The 15,480-nt window shown below is 49.0% G+C and overlaps 3 protein-coding genes across 3 annotated transcripts; 1 reads left to right on the top strand and 2 right to left on the bottom strand.

The window, feature by feature from the left end:
• Positions 1–1,537: 1,537 nt before the first annotated feature.
• Positions 1,538–4,177, bottom strand: FOBCDRAFT_210565 (WD40-repeat-containing domain protein). The gene is made up of 2 exons (XM_031181046.3): positions 2,047–4,177; positions 1,538–1,995 (listed from the first exon to the last, which is right to left on the bottom strand). The coding sequence occupies exons 1-2, from the start codon at positions 3,731–3,733 to the stop codon at positions 1,874–1,876; spliced, it is 1,809 nt and encodes a 602-aa protein (XP_031041814.2). The 5' UTR covers positions 3,734–4,177; the 3' UTR covers positions 1,538–1,873.
• A 151-nt stretch (positions 4,178–4,328) lies between these two features.
• FOBCDRAFT_151334 (uncharacterized protein) lies at positions 4,329–7,438 on the top strand. Its single transcript, XM_031181045.3, has 3 exons — positions 4,329–5,009; positions 5,058–5,988; positions 6,042–7,438. The coding sequence occupies exons 1-3, from the start codon at positions 4,589–4,591 to the stop codon at positions 6,961–6,963; spliced, it is 2,274 nt and encodes a 757-aa protein (XP_031041813.2). The 5' UTR covers positions 4,329–4,588; the 3' UTR covers positions 6,964–7,438.
• Positions 7,439–8,337: 899 nt separating this feature from the next.
• On the bottom strand, positions 8,338–11,142 carry FOBCDRAFT_283242 (uncharacterized protein; the record flags this gene model as incomplete). Its single annotated transcript, XM_031181043.3, has 4 exons — positions 8,338–8,686; positions 8,747–8,927; positions 8,994–9,992; positions 10,346–11,142. The coding sequence occupies 4 exons, from the start codon at positions 11,140–11,142 to the stop codon at positions 8,585–8,587; spliced, it is 2,079 nt and encodes a 692-aa protein (XP_031041811.2). The 3' UTR covers positions 8,338–8,584.
• Between the last annotated feature and the right edge of the window lie 4,338 nt (positions 11,143–15,480).

Raw genomic sequence — 15,480 nt, 5'->3', positions numbered from 1 at the left:
TGGCCATCTGTCTTCCAAGGCCCAAGGGTTAAGAAATCGATTGCAGAATCTTTTCCATGAATTGTACACATTCTAGGCCTGACTTCGAGGCCTGAGCTTCATGATAATAGTCCTAAAACTTGTCGTTAACATATGATAGGGTGGCAAAGAAACTTCAGGCTAGTTGCACTGTATTGTAAGTATATATCCTTCCATTCTCTTGCACCCTATAACTGGGCTCTTGTAATGCTTGACAATGCAAAGCTGGAGATAGTTCATGTCAAGTGACATGACTAAGTACACCAGCGCAAGAATGAATAACAGTGTCTGAAATGGCCTTAAGTTGCTGATTCCGTCATGCCATCTTAAGCTACCTACATATGCCGGACTCGACTCAGTATAAACCCCAGCCGTAGAGCAGTCCATTCTATGTGCAGCCACTTCTTTATGACTCACAAGTTGTTCAAAGCTGCTATGCCTCTTTGTCTATCATGCAGGCAGATGTTCTTTCAGTACTTGATTCTTTCAGTACTTGATTCTTTCAGTACTTGATTCTTTCAGTACTTGATTCTTTCAGTGCCTGATTTGAGATAAGAAAATGTCGATAGAACATTGCTTACGCGTTTCTACAATAACTAGAGTGTATGACGATTCCTAGCTACCAACCTTTATTTGCTTGATTAATTTGTGAGAACATGGGTTAAGCTGTTCAGCCAGATGTGACTACAAGTACGGACACTCTAGTCAAAAGTAAGAACGCAGTATAGCGGTAAACTGGTAAATGCGTAGGTGCTTTTGATCCCAAGCCTGCCGCTTGGACCCTATTCGAGGGACACGCTTGCTGGCGGATCCTTGTTTAACATCCTCCATCTCGCTATTTTAGGTAAGGTATACTTGTTTGGACGGACAAGCTACAGCATGGACCTGCCCTTATGAGCTACTTTTGTTCCCCTTGGGACAAGTCATAGGTGGTATATGAAACGTCTCGCCATCTAGAAACATAGAGATAAAACAGAAAAGGTGCTCAAAAAGAAACAAATTTGGGACCAAAGACCCCAGGGCTATGACAGTCCTCAATGATTGCCAGTATGATAGAGGTTGCAGAATAATTCTCGTGAGCAATGAGAAAGGAGTCACTCGCCTGATCCTACATATTCCGAAAGTTGCCGTAATCATAATCTACCATTTGGCAGTCAGTCGGTGATTAGTGAGAACTTGGAAGAATTTGACGGCACATATTGTCCAGCTAGTAAGAAGGAGCGGCGTTACAGGCGCCATAACAAAGAAAAGCAACGAGATCACTTGGTACTGGTTATGATAACTGTATGAGAGCAGGATTGACTGGCATCAGTGGTGATTTATTCCCTACCTGGTGACTTGACGGGACTAGGGTTGGAACTATGGAACTCACATCAACATGGCCGTAGGGAGTAACAAATGGCGTTCAATGGTAAGACACTCAGCCATACCTTAGGTAGTGGGCGCCGAGGTACTTACTATCACATGATCAAATTGGCCTTGCAGTACAATGACAGTCAAAAGAGTATCTGACGTTAAACGAATTTAAAAATAATGCTCGAGGCATTTTAATTTCATTTTAATTCCAATTCCTATCCGATCTCCATGCATAAAAACAGATCCCAAACGCCCACAACTAACACAGGGAGTCCACTATCAAGGCGACTCCATGCTCCAGAACTTCCAATAGCGCTGTGATGCAATGATGCGTCCATCGTAATTTCATGACCATTCCGTTTCGTTCGTCTCTGCGTGGAGAAGCACTTTCATACCACGAGCAGAGGGGCAGGCAGACACCCCAACTCCGTGCTTCAAATACAGAGAACCAGATACTAGTGAAAGGTCATACCTACCGTGGTCCAGTGGGTACTGGTACTTATCGGATGGTCATCTGCTTAGCCATGGACGCCTTGCTCGACGCGCCAGAGGCACCAATGCCAGCGGTGGCACCAGCCTTCTTCTCAAAGATCTTCCAGAACTTGAGGCTCTCGTCAGCAGCTAGTGGGTTGTTAGTATACTGCTAGTTAAAGTTTGAACGTCTGAACTTACCAGCTGTTGCAAGCATCTGGCCGTCAGGGCTCAGGCAGCTGTGGAGGACTCGGCTCTCGTGGGCGGGGATCTCAACGGTACGGACAAGGGTGGGGTAGCTCCAGATGCTGAGAGAGTTGTCAGGGAAACCGCTTGAGCTGACGATCTCGCGGTGGTGGGGGCTCCAGCGAAGAGAAGTGACCTGAGAACCAGTGTCGATGCTGTTGACGCGAGCACCCGAGGTGGAGTTCCAGAAGTGAATGTGACGGTCGTAAGAGCCGCCACCAGTAGCGAGGAGGTTCATGTTCCAAGGGCACCAAGAGAGGGCCTTGACAGCAGCCTTGTGGTTGGTCTTGGTGAACTTAGGAACAGACAGAGATCGGGCATCCCAGATGGAGACGAGGTTGTCGTTGCCGCCAGTAGCGAGCTGAGCGCCATCGGAGCGCCACTCAAGTCCGCAAACCTCGGATGTATGGGAGACGAGCTCAGCAACCTTGTGCTCGGCAATGCGAACATCGTGGTTGTAGACAAGACCGCTACGAGCACCGGTAGAGAGAAGGTGCTTGTTCCACCCCATGACACCGACACGTGTATCATGGCCGAACATGCTTCGAATCTTCTGGCCCTCCGCAACGTCCCAGATCTGGACCTCGCCAGTTCCCATACCAACACTGACATAGGCGCCATCGCCAGACCACTTGACGCTGCTGACATATGTATCAGGAGTGGTCTCAAGGAGACAGCTAACACTACCTTCATCGGCAGACCAGACGTAGACATTGCGCTCAAGACCGATAGCGACCTGGTTACCAGAGCTCCAGTCGAGGAGGTTCAGGTAGTAGTCGTCCACGAGGCCAGGAGCATCAAGGACACGCTCAGGGGCAGTGGCAATGCGGCGGCGGAGTTGAGCGGAGCTGGAAGTCGCAGACTTGAGGGGGCGGTTGTACTGTTGTCGCAGGTCAATTGGCTTGGAAGACTCGGGGGCAGCAGGCTTGAACTCGAGGATGCGAGTGTTTAGGCTAACACCACAAGCATTGGCAAGGGAATCTTGGTAAGCCACAGTGTTAGGGGAGGGTCGAGAGTAGTTGTCAGGCTCATCATCGTTGATGTTGAGGCTCTCGAGAGCAGCCATGGCTTCGTCAGCAGCAGCAGAGAGAACAGTAGAGCTCTCGGAGCTGCTGCTCTTGGGGCGTTGCCTATCGGGGAGATCAAGCTTGCCAGAACCAGCGTTGGAAATGGCAGAGCTTGCGCCACGGTTGGGGATAAATCGGTCGCCACCATAGTTCAGAGTAGTCTTAGCAGTCTTGGAGCGGAGGCTCTTCTTGGACTTTGTGCTTGAAGGGGTCTTGGTGGTGTTGCCAGTACCAGTGAGGGTAAAATCAGAGACGCCAAGCTCAAGAGCCTTCCGGGGAGTCTGAACACCACGGGCGATGTTGGACTTGGGGGAGTCACGGTGAGAGGACTTTGTAGTAGATCGAGCAAGGTGAGACATGAGGTTACCGCCATATGTAGAGCGCCCGGATGGCCTAAACTCGTTGCTAGACTGTCTTTCGGGGGTAAATGGGGAAGAGTTCAGGTTGACGGGGACGTTCGTGGTGGATGACTGTTGGCGGGGAGAGGGAGTCAAAGGCATGCGCCCGCCAGCGGTACGGGCTGAGAATAGTCCCTTGTGGGACTTGACAGGCGTCGACAATGCTACAGAAGCCATTATGAATTTTGCGATATGATGACCTGTGTATCAAACAAGGTATAGAAAGGTGAAGAGCGTGTAAGTGGGACTCTAGACGAGTGACCCAAAGCTGGATGGTATATCGAGCCTTGATGCTATCGAACGAGGTCCAACGAGGGGCTCCTAGTAATTGGTATACCTGTACTGAGATCAATGATCGATAAAAATCGGGGCTGTCTTCACAAAGATATAACGAAGTTGGGAGGCGATCAAATGGCCGTGGCGATAGGATCTAGCAAGCTTTGAAATTTCTTGTAAGAAGCGTTGGATGAGAGGTTTGCAGCAGAGCACAAGGCTATAGCGAGGAATTAAAGTGACTGAGGAGGGGAGCGAGTTGTAGATGGTGATCATGAGGAGAGATTCATTCACAAGCTGAAGCTCATGACGGTTACCTTTTATTTACTTATGCCCCTCCGAGCTTCTGGCCGGGCAACCACTAGACATATAGTCGGACCTGAGTTGCTCCCGCTCCGCGACCCTGCCAACGTAGACGAGCCAATTAGATTACGAGAACACAACGCCTCATCAGCCTTATCCTTGCCTGGCGCGATGACCAAATTTCTCTTACAGTAGACGCGGCTCCAAAAGGGCAGGGGGGCCTTTTCTCTTTGTCTGATGCATCACCAGCCGCATTTAACACCATCCACTTTCACATCCACTTTCTTCACCGACCCGACGGCTCAACCTCGACGACGTGGCTTGTGTATTGTGCTCATTTCTTGTGCTCAACCTTTGTCCCTCTTTTTCTCCGTCCACTCAGTCTCAACGGCAGCACAACGTTGTGAGATGTGCAGCCAACGCCACTGATCGCTCGTCGAATTTACAATTCAAGCCATGGCTCAACCTTCAACCCCCGGACAATCTATCTTTGGCGGGCCTACCCCTGTCGCCGGAACAACGCAGGCCTTGGGTGCTGTCAACCAGACCTCATCTACCTCGACTTCGCTGCAACCGACGCCGACGCCGCCTTCGGCCACTTCGTCGTCTAACAATACCTACATCATGCCAAATTCCCCTGCAAAGGGTCGCAGCGTCGCCGATGGATACCGACCCAAAGTCACCCGCACGCTAGGCCAGAGACCCGCTTGTCTAGTAAATGCTTCAGTGACGTATTGTGGGAATAATCAAATATATGCTTTTGGAGGGTTCGACCAATATACCGATGAGGTTTATAATCACGTGCTGAGGCTGGACCTCGTTAGCCATCAATGGAGTCTTGTTGACAACTATGGTGATATTCCAGGAGTTCGGATGGGTAAGCTACACAGAAAATCACCGCGTTACAGATGCTGATATTGTCCAGGACACACTGCGACCTTGTATCAGGGAAACAAACTCTTGGTCTTTGGCGGCGAGAACGAACATCGAACATACCTTTCGGACCTTATTGTCTTTGACCTCAAGACCGCCCACTGGACTCAGCCACAAGTCTCAGGCCCGATCCCGAAAGGTAGAGCGAGACATGCTGCTGTCTTACACGAGGACAAGCTCTTCATCATTGGTGGCATAACTGGCCAGAACAACTATGTGTTAGATGACATTTGTTACCTCGATTTGAAAACTTTTACCTGGTCTAAGTCTTGGCGTTTTGTTGGTCGTTTTGACCACTCGGCTTATATCTGGGGCGACCGAGTCTGGGTATTTGGAGGTCTGAGTGAGGACATGGACAAGATCAGCGATCTGTGGTGGTTAGATCTGAAAGGAAACCCGCAATTTGATTCCCGACCTCAAATAGGCATCTTCGATCGAGGTTCTCTGTCTACTCGAGCTAGTAGCTCTCCCCGACCTCCATACACCATGGCCCAGGCTCCTGTTGTAGGAGCTTCTGGCTACGCCGCCAACTCTCGCACAGCCCAGGTCAACCCGCCTTCAATTCAAATGAAGACATACGCGCCTGTGGCCCCGGGGTCTATATCTGCTCTCAAATTCATGTCTGGTCCCTCGATTCCCTCTCAGGGCTCGGGTCTTCACTTTCATGCCTACTCTTCGGGTACCCTTCTCGATTTTGTCACACCTGCGGCGACTCTCACATCGAGAGAATGTTCTTTGTCAGCCCTGGACCTTGGCACGCTTCGCTGGACGAAGCTTGCTGGAGGGCGGGAGATCTTCAAAGCGGGTTACAGGTGGCATTACTGTTGTATGAATGAGGATGGCACCAAATCCTGGTTACTAGGTTGTCCAACTGACCCTGCTCCGGGCGACATAGGGCCCAACGGCTATGAAGAATATCTTAGGTAAGGCCAGTTCTATCTCAAAACCTGATGGTATGGCTGACATGATTTGACAGCGATATTATGGAAATTGACCTGCGACGATATGGCTTTCTGGGCGATAATTTGACACCAGAACCAAGGGTAGAGTCAAGGCCATCTGCGATGACAAGAGCCGTGGATCAACCTTCTAAAGGATTAGGTTCAGATCTAGCGAAGCTCTTCAACCAGCCACCTGAGACAGGCAGCGGAACTGATTTTGTCGTTACTGCGCTGGCTGGTGATTACGATGACGACGAGGCTCTGAGCTCCGGTCTGATTCGAAATGACGAGACAACAGCGCGAAACGAGAGCTGGCTCTCAGCAGACGCGCCGACCTCACAGCCTATTCATGTTCACAAGCTCATTCTCCAAGCGCGTTGGCCACACTTTGCGCGTCTTTACAACGCCCAGATGGCTGAGTTTCACACCAAAAAGATGCACATCCCCGAGCCTTACAGTGTAGTCAAGGCCTTTCTCTACTATTTATACACAGATAGCATCCGTGGTACCTCGGACAACGATAGTGACGCAACCACGGCGCTCTCTGATGTGGCAGGCCTTCTGGTAATGTCCAATATCTACAATATCCCTCATCTTCGCCTGCTCTGTGTCAATAGACTTGCCAAAGAACTCGATGTCGACCATGCTTGTATCATATGGTACTGTGCAGGGCTCGCTAATGAAGAGTGGTTGCGTAAACGTGCCGCAGGATTCTGTATGACCCACTGGGGCCGTATCGTCCGGACCCAGGGATTCCTCCGTTTGCCGCGCACTGCACTTGTCGAGCTTTCACAAGAAATCGACATGGAAGGACGTATCATCGGCGGAGAAGAACTCGAATGGGGTGGCATGAATGATAACATGGGACACGATGCTCGTAAGGGGAGCATAAGCAGTAACCAAACCCATATGATCGAGTCTGAAGCCGATGACGAGGATGGCATGGAGATGACATGAAAACTTACATGTACAATCGCTGTTGTCTTGGTGGCTGACCGAAGGATTCTTATCCTCTATCCTGTGAATCTCAGCAATTTCTTCATACTCGCAAAGTCGCCGATTCGCTCGATACCATTAAAGCACCTGCCGAAACAGGCACCCTCTTTCTGGTCCTGCTTTCATTACCTATATCCAGTTCACCTGGCCTTTCTACTCCGCATTCAGCTACAGGATGGCCGGTAAGAAGCACAGTGACACTTTGGTAAACTTTCCGCAAGGATAGGGCAGCACATTATGCATCTGCATCGTGCAATGCCTATATTATAGAGTTTCTGTCCAGTGGGGTGTAAACGACTGTTGCTTCCTATTCTTTGTTCAAGTTGGCTTCTTACGCATTGCGAGGCGTTTTGTATCTGCACAGCGAACTAGTTATAAGCTATGGTCTCGTAAAATCAGATAGATATGTCAAATACACGATACCCTTTATCCCCCGTTTACTCTGTCTGATCTCAACTCGCAAATTTGTCTCCCCAGCCCTCGCAATCTCTTCCAGAAATATAGAGCGTGGTAACCCCTCGATGTCCACTCAGTACGTCTGACGGGTTCATCCGGTTTGTAGTTCTTGTTTCAATATGGGCTGTGATGCTGATGTTGGCGAAAAGAATCACTAATCTGGTCAATGCACAATTGCAGCCAAGAGCAATTAGAATTATCGTCTAGCAGCATCAGCAAGTCAATCATTTCTTTTACTAAGTTAGTACTCGGCAACATCTTAATCTTGGTGATGAATCTTGGTGATGGACATCTCAAAAACAATCCTATTCACTTAAAGGGCATGTGACGCTGTCCAGTCTATAACCTCGCTTTTCATTGTTCGACCGACTCCAGCCATCCTCGCTTTTAATATAATGTCAGTACAAGATGATGGCAATTGCTTTGCCAACAATAGTCAAATACTGAACAACAGTAGTAGTCAAGAACAAGTGTGATCATGCATCGCCCTCACAAACAAAACAAAAGGGAAGACCGCCCGAATTTCCAGGGCACCATGCAAATGCCATCTTTCCCAACCTAACATCTAAGGACCCCTTATCAACTTTTGAAAATAAAACCAGAAAGCAGGAAAAAGAAAAAGAATAGCCCATTTCCACGTGCCAGGCCAGCCAGCATATCAGCACATGCGTCTGACTCGAATTAGACACCGAGTATCAATAGATCCAGCTAACGCGTACCCAACCACGAGAATTTCCAACACATGGCATGTTTATCTTAAGTGAAACAACAGTTGCAGAAACTGAGGTCAGACACTGGACTTTTGTTTGCAGTTGAATATCGGAGTTAGAAAAGTGGTGTGCCTTTCCCCAGTGGTTGAGGCCGTCTAATTACGGATCGTTAACGCTGATGTAAGATGTTGAAAAATCCGGGTACGAGACAGAATGCAAATGCCCGGGAGGGAGGTATTGGCAATAAAGAGATACTGATAGCGCATATAAAATCAATATGGTATGCCGGAAAGAGTCGAGAGTTTGTACCAGCAGTGCACTGGATTCAGCTGCTGGAACCCAAGGCGTCGCTCGGAAATGTAGAAGTTTCACTTCCTTCGGCGCTCTCACTCGAAGTCTTGGCAGCGTGCTGTATACTATTGCATCATCTGATCTTCTCCTATTCCCGGCAAGTTCATACCTGCTGCGAGAGCCTGAAGCTTGAAGTCAGGATTGCAGGGAAGGGAATGAGCCTTATGCTGTCGGAAAATGTTAGTATGTAATGGACCTTGAATCTAGAATTTCGTGAGGAAACTTACGTATTTCAGTCCATTCAAGTTTTTATATCGTTTGCCGCATGTTTCACAGCTAAAAGGCTTCTCCTTCTCCATTCCCAATGTTCCGGGGTAAGGGGCACTAGTTTCTGGGTTGACGATAGAAAAGGTACCGTCTCCATTCTCGTGAAGTTGTTGGGTTTGATGGCCATGAGTTTTGTGGTATCTGTAAACAAGTTAGCAAGCATATTCAAGATCGAGATACAGTCGAACGCGTTGAGTCAGAACTTACTTCAGACCGTTCTGATTTTTGTACGCCTTTTCGCAGCCAATAACTGGACATTTGAACGGCTTGTGCTCTTCAGGCATCATCATGCTCTGTAAACGCTGCATAAGAATCTTGTTGGCCTGTGGATCGTTCAACTGGGCTTGGTTAATGCCTAGCTGTTGCAATTGTGCCTGGATGGAACGGTTCGCAGCAGGGAAAGCACCAGTGGAGCTGAAAAGGTGTTTCCCAGGATCGTTTATGCAAAAATTCGAATCACTATTGTTCTGGTTTCCGCCAAAGCTCATATCGCCGATATCGTTCGTGTTGCCACCCATAGGCATACCTGGTAGGTCTTCCTCCATATCGACTTGCTGGGTGTGTGGTACTTGTCCTTGGGTCGTAAGAGTAGGTGTATTGACGGAAGAGACTGTGGGGTTGTTCTGCAGGCCAAAGCTGGCAGCAGCGGGAGTGGGTGGCTGAGAGGTCCGTAGGCCCTGTGTAAGACCAGAGGTGTTCATGTTCAGCTCGGGCCTCTGCTGCTGACCAAAAAGTTGTCTCGTTTGGGACATTCGCTGGCTATCGTCCATCTCCATCGTGCCAACAGCATCGTCCATTTCCATATCTGCAACAGCATCCATCTCATCATTCAGGTTTGACGCCATTGCAGAGCCTCCATGCGCATCATGGGGCGCCTGTTGGCCGCGGTTATGTTGTCCAAGTTGGTTCGTTGCAAGGGAACTGCCGCCTGGCGCTGCCGACCCAGCTCGAGACATCGACATCCGAGGGGCGTTAGGCAGCCCCAGCTGAGAGAATTGAGAAAAGGCATTATTTCGGGCTGTGTTCGGGCTAGGTTGCGTGTGGGCTTCCTCGTAATGTTGTAGCAAGTCGTGGAGATTGGGCAGAATCTTGCCGCAGCAGGTGAAATCTCGCATGAAGTTGGCCTCCAACTTGGGCAGATAGGAAGATGAGTGAAAGGAAGGAGACTGGTGAGTTCCGAAAGGCGAGGTGCCTGCCATCATAATACTATAGGACCACGATATTAGTAAACTGCAACCTCAAGTGCGATGAAACATCGGGCATGATCGATTTCTGACGCATGTGGGCTGTCGCAGGACAAGAATGGGGCCCGAAGCAGAAACGGCTTGCCACAATACATGATCAGTCGTCTTCGTAAGCGATGATAGTCGCAGACAAGCCGAGGTTTCGTGCTACAACCCATATCGCTTTGATCAAGCGGAACAGGGTTGAGCTCAAAGCAAGCAAAGGAAGCCTGATCGTGACAGAGAAGTGGCCGCTCGGCCAAGGAGCCAAAGCGAGGGCAATGCTTCAAGTACAGGATGATGATGAGGATAAAAGTATGCAGTGAGGTAACTTACTCGTCTCTGACAAAACTACCAAAAGACATGCCTCCCCAGCTCATGCCACCTCCCATAAGGCTGCCAGCAAGAGATTCTCTTCTATTGCGGTTCGCATTGTCACCACGGTTGGAATTATTCATCGATATGGGCTTAGGGCCAGCGCTGACAAAAGAGTCCCGGCGGCCCATAGAAGGGTCGAGGGATGGCCCGGTAGTCATGGTGATTTCGGTGTCTTCAGGAAGTGTATAGTCGAATGGTTGAATGGCAGTGTCGCGATTGCTGATGTGAAAGTCGGTATCAACGATTTGGAACTCTCCGGTGAGGTCGACGAAGGAAGTGTTGGTGGGAATACAAGGATCAAAGTCGCCGATGGAGAGTTGGGGGGTAGCAGCTTTAGCGGTAGTAATAGTACTCGACAGCACCGAGGCAGCGGCTGGAACAACGGATTTAGAAGCAATGTTAGCGTGAGCGCCAGGCAGAAAATGGCCCGTGGTAGGGGTCTCGGGCTGGGGCGACGGCGACTGCGACTGCGTCAGCGAGCTTGAGCCCGAGTTGATGAGCGACCCTGGAGAGTCAGGGTTATCAGCAACGGCGGCGGCGAAGTGGGCATGGGCGCTCGAGTCACAGGCACGGTTGTTGCTGTTGGCGTTGGCGGTGGCGGCGGAGACTGCGGCCGAGGGGGCGAGACCTGATGAGCGAATGGCGTTGGTAGGATCCCTCATCCTGGCACTCTTGGTGGAGTTAGACGCACGCGGCTCCTGGGTTCCCACAGTGTCGCCTGGCTTCTGGAACAACCTGCCGAACAACTTCCCCATGTCGAATGAAATATGAATGGTAAATCTGATGATATTAAAGTGCTGTGATGTTTCTTAGGATGAAGGTGGGGAGAAGTATAAAGGTGGTATCGACAAAGAACTGGGAGTACCTTAAGGTCGAGCTCGGTAGGCGAGGCAGCCTGAAAAGGCCCTGCTAAGCTGGGAGAAGACAACAGCAGGAGCGGTAGGTTTGCAGGTGCGCCCTGTGTAGGTTGGTGTCATCCACCTGCCAATACCAAGAAAGTACCTGAGGTGAGCACAAGATGGTAGGAGAGATTCAGGTACCGATGTCCAATCACACCAGGTCAGGTCAGGAAAGGTGCTATTCCCAGGTGCTTCTGTGTTGTGGACGGTTTCGTCCAAGACGGCATGGGTTAGACCGGGCTTGGCGTGATGCTGTCCAGGGATTCTAGTCACTCACTAACCGCTGTATGGTTTTAGTGCGTGCTGTTGCTCTGGATTCTTTGGTGGATTGTGATAAATCGACCAACAAGCTTGTGTGAGGGGCAGGATACCTCTAGTACTCCAAATAGGTGAGAGGGAAGGCTTAGAGTAATAGAATGGCAGGCAATTTGGCTTTTCAAGAATATCTCTCCACTTGAAAGGTTGTGAAATAGAAGTGCCTGCCTGTGGCCCGGCGCTGGATGAGTCTTTGGTCGGCTTTCAGCGGTCAACCTAGGTAACCTATGCGAGGACTTCCCACGCAGCCACGCATCGACGACTGCTCTTTTTCTGAGGCTTCTGGATAGGTAGCTGTGCTACGAGTGGTGATATTTGTACCGTGAACGAGGTTCTCAAATGGAAGTCAAATTCTACTTGGGGAAACCTTATTGCTGACTCAGGCCGCGTCGCTGCGACCTATCCGATGAAGAGTTGTTGGAGGTATAAATCGATGGCAATTTAATAACGTACAAGCATTGCTGTGTGAAGTAATTACTGACGATTCAGTTGCGTCAGAGGAAGTCGATTAGGGGATCTGACAGGCAGTGCCAGCGAAAGCACTACTGCAAAATGATCAGTTCGAAGGGTTGGGGTGGGTGGGTGGGTGATGTGTAGATGATGTGAAAAGGATATGAACATGAACCCAGACTGGCGATGAAACTGAGCATGAAAGAAACTCAACGGTATGTCTACAGATATAAAAAGTGAACATTAGTTAGTCTATATAAGTAAGCACGAGGCGTCTCCTCAATTGGATGCTCTATAATATATCATCATATCGTTACATACTCAAGATTCGAAAGAGATATGACGAAGATACGACAGGGCAGCTCTCAGACGCCCACACAACCACTACGCCTCTAGTAAAAGTGACTTACCGCAACTTTCTTCCTAGTACAGATAAGAGATGATCAAAGGGTTATCGCCTATTCCTTGGTTGGGTTTCTCCAGTAGACGCTTCTGTTGCAGACTTGTAGTTGATACTGGTTCGTACCATATGACGATGTACTTAACCCACGCATATATGAACCGATCAACCGTTGATATGTGACACCTTATTTGTTTCTGTTCTCGATCATTCTTACACTTCTTTGAGCTTATAAAGTTCTCGCAGCAATAAGGGCGGGAGCTTGATAAGTCCCTTAGAGTTAAAGGTAAAAGAGCAGGTGATGATGCAAGGTTCATGGGTTTCTGGATTGAATCGCCAAACGAAACATGACAGCCAATCAGTAGAATCAAGGACCAGGGGTTCACGAAGGGCGGAGGGGGAATTACCGAGAATGAGCAAAAAAGCATCAGCTGGTGTGGGGGGCTCCAACCTGGACATACTGGTGCCAGAACAGCAAGCCCTTGCACCAGGTTGTGTAGGCAGTTAGTTGAGGCCAACGCACACGACAAACACCGCATTCAACGCGGTGTTTCCTCAAACCCCTTTATCCAACAACATGAGTACCTAGTTAGCCTCGACCTAACTAGAATAATATTTGCAGTGTTTCTCTAACACTGGAATAGTCTATCCGGGATGGAAAGGTACGGCACAAAGTGGATTTTAGGCATTGAGTAGTGAGTGCAGCTGGTCGAATAAAGCCTGGAAACGAAAATGGCAATATGTATGGATAGTTCGGGAAAATCTCTTTAAATTACTGTATCAGTTTTGGATCATTTACAGAATTGCTTGACACTTAAAAAGCATAATCAATGCCGTCTTTCACTACATCAAGGAGCCGAGTACACGACAACGTCTGGTACCATCATACATACTACCTACCATAAGGTTGCCAAGTCGAGGCTCAACAAATGGTACACATGGGCCACTAGTCCCTTGACCCACGAGTCCCAGCTGGACCTAGTCCTACCGTTGCAACGCTGCTCAACACTACATATTCGGGCCTCAAAGCGCTAATGTGTATGAACCTGTTCGAGGACTGGATCCCAGCTTACGAGTTACATGAGCTCTCAATATAAGATTCATGTGGAAGCTGCGGCAACCGCGTCGATACACCGCAGGTCTTCCTAAGATCTTCATGAAAAGCATGTCCTAGCCCAGAATAGCAAGAATCCGGTCCCAATTCCAAGCTGATGGATCGTGATCGAAGGTGGTGTTCATTCTGGCGTCAATTAAAGATGCGGAAGACAAGAGGGAAAACGGGTCCCACTCATCCAGCCACAAAACGTGGCATATTAGTGTACTCCCATGGATTATTACCTACTGGTCTCGAATGCCGACAAAGACCTCGGTCTGTTAGATCAATTTTACCTATTCACACTTAGACACTCAATCAATAAACCAGACTTCTGGTGGAGATGGCTACTAGGTTGAGTGGATCCACTGGTATTTTGCCAAGACATAGTGAACTGCGCATTTGCTAAAGGCAGTTTCAGTGTCGTATCAAACTCTAGCCAAACTATCGTACTAGGTACACTACGAGGTCGAGAGATTGCTAGGTCGCGTTAGGAAGCAAGATACCCGATTGCGTCGTAGACCATCAGGAAAACGATTTCCATGCTCAATGATCAGCATCTGCAAGCGCATAGCCAGTGACATCTAGTCTAGATCCGTTTTAGTGTCACCCTTCCAAGACTGCAAGGCTGAACTGTGAGACATGCAGACATGGAATTAACAGCGGACCAATACCTCCTGGTTTGAACCATATCGGTCCGCCAGCGTCTCTCATAGGATTGAAAATTTCAGTCAGCAATAGAAGCCTACCAGAAGAAGGCTTCGTGTCTGTAAAGCAATGGCAAACTGGCATTGAGACCACAAACGATCCCGATCTTGTCTGAGAGTTGGAATCTGAGACTTATACTGTTGCTGTAAGAAGCGCTAGCAGGGCTGTCGACCCTCAAGTTTACATCCATCATAAGGACTAAGAGAATAGCTTGTACGTTACATCAAGTACTACAAGGCTAACAGGGAAAATAATATCTACATAAGACCATGCCCTTATCGTTGGCTGAGAAGTGATCGCAAAGTTCCCTGCCTGTGCCCCAATGTCGCATTGTCCCGGGTTAACGGACAGTTGTCTTGAGTCAGGTAAGAAGATCGTGATCAAAAGAGATAATGGAGAAGAACTGCCGTCCGGGATGGAAACGAGAACCTCACAAACAAATCGCGTCGGCGGGTTCAACTCGCGTATCCATAATTGAGAAACTCCTCTCATTGAATGTCGAGTTGTATATCCACAGATCAGCCTTAAAGAGTCGGCCGCTAAACGCACGCTTCCAGCCTCCTCGAGATAAAGGTACAGTACTAGAGTACTTGGAAAGCTACCTCATAGAAGGTTACAATCTATGCCTAGATGCCGGCAGCGGAACCAACCCCGAGGTGAACTATTCGATCAAGGCAGCGAGATAGTCATTAATGACATCTGGCTAGCCGCTCGTTGGCTGATAATCTGATGGCTTCCCTTGGGGGCATTTAACAACTCCAAAAATCACCACCTTTTGACTAGTGTAAGGTATTTACCTGATCGATGAGTGCAATTGGCTTTCAGAGGGGAATATCATTCCTGTTTTGGGTCGTGGTTTCACGACTCGAGTCGACCTGGACCGTGCAGAGTCTTTACGTCAGAGCACTCATGGGTTCTGGGAAAGGTGCATTAGGTCAAACTCTGATATCCCGGCCGAGATGTCGATGTAGATGTAGCGCAACGCTCTGATGCAACGTCAACGATCTAATTTCCGTTTACGCAAGTAATCACTGCACGTCTTTATGCATCATGTCAAGGCTCATGACTCTTGTCTGAGCTTGGACAGTAACGTAAACAACGTGGCATCAACGTGCTGTGTGGTACTTGGTGACCTTCTGACAGGTCAATGCCAATGCCAGATAGTCCCAATTGAGTGGTAAGCGCGAGTCGAAAACGAGATCTCGTTACATTGCCATGAATGTACGCC

The sequence above is a fragment of the Fusarium oxysporum genome, chromosome I (assembly GCF_013085055.1).
Source record: "Fusarium oxysporum Fo47 chromosome I, complete sequence".
In the NCBI taxonomy this organism is placed as follows: Eukaryota; Fungi; Ascomycota; class Sordariomycetes; order Hypocreales; family Nectriaceae; genus Fusarium; species Fusarium oxysporum.
The sequence above is the reverse complement of the archived record's forward strand: the minus strand, read 5'-3'. Positions and strand labels throughout refer to the sequence as shown.

Bases quoted from the DNA above. Each gene is read 5' to 3' on its own strand.
- FOBCDRAFT_210565 (XM_031181046.3), bottom strand. From the start codon at position 3,733: ATGGCTTCTGTAGCATTGTCGACGCCTGTCAAGTCCCACAAGGGACTA. The intron at 1,996-2,046 runs GTAAGTTCAGAC...ACAACCCACTAG, and splicing joins CCAGATGCTTGCAACAGCTG to CTGCTGACGAGAGCCTCAAG.
- FOBCDRAFT_151334 (XM_031181045.3), top strand. From the start codon at position 4,589: ATGGCTCAACCTTCAACCCCCGGACAATCTATCTTTGGCGGGCCTACC. The intron at 5,010-5,057 runs GTAAGCTACACA...GATATTGTCCAG, and splicing joins TATTCCAGGAGTTCGGATGG to GACACACTGCGACCTTGTAT. The intron at 5,989-6,041 runs GTAAGGCCAGTT...ATGATTTGACAG, and splicing joins GGCTATGAAGAATATCTTAG to CGATATTATGGAAATTGACC.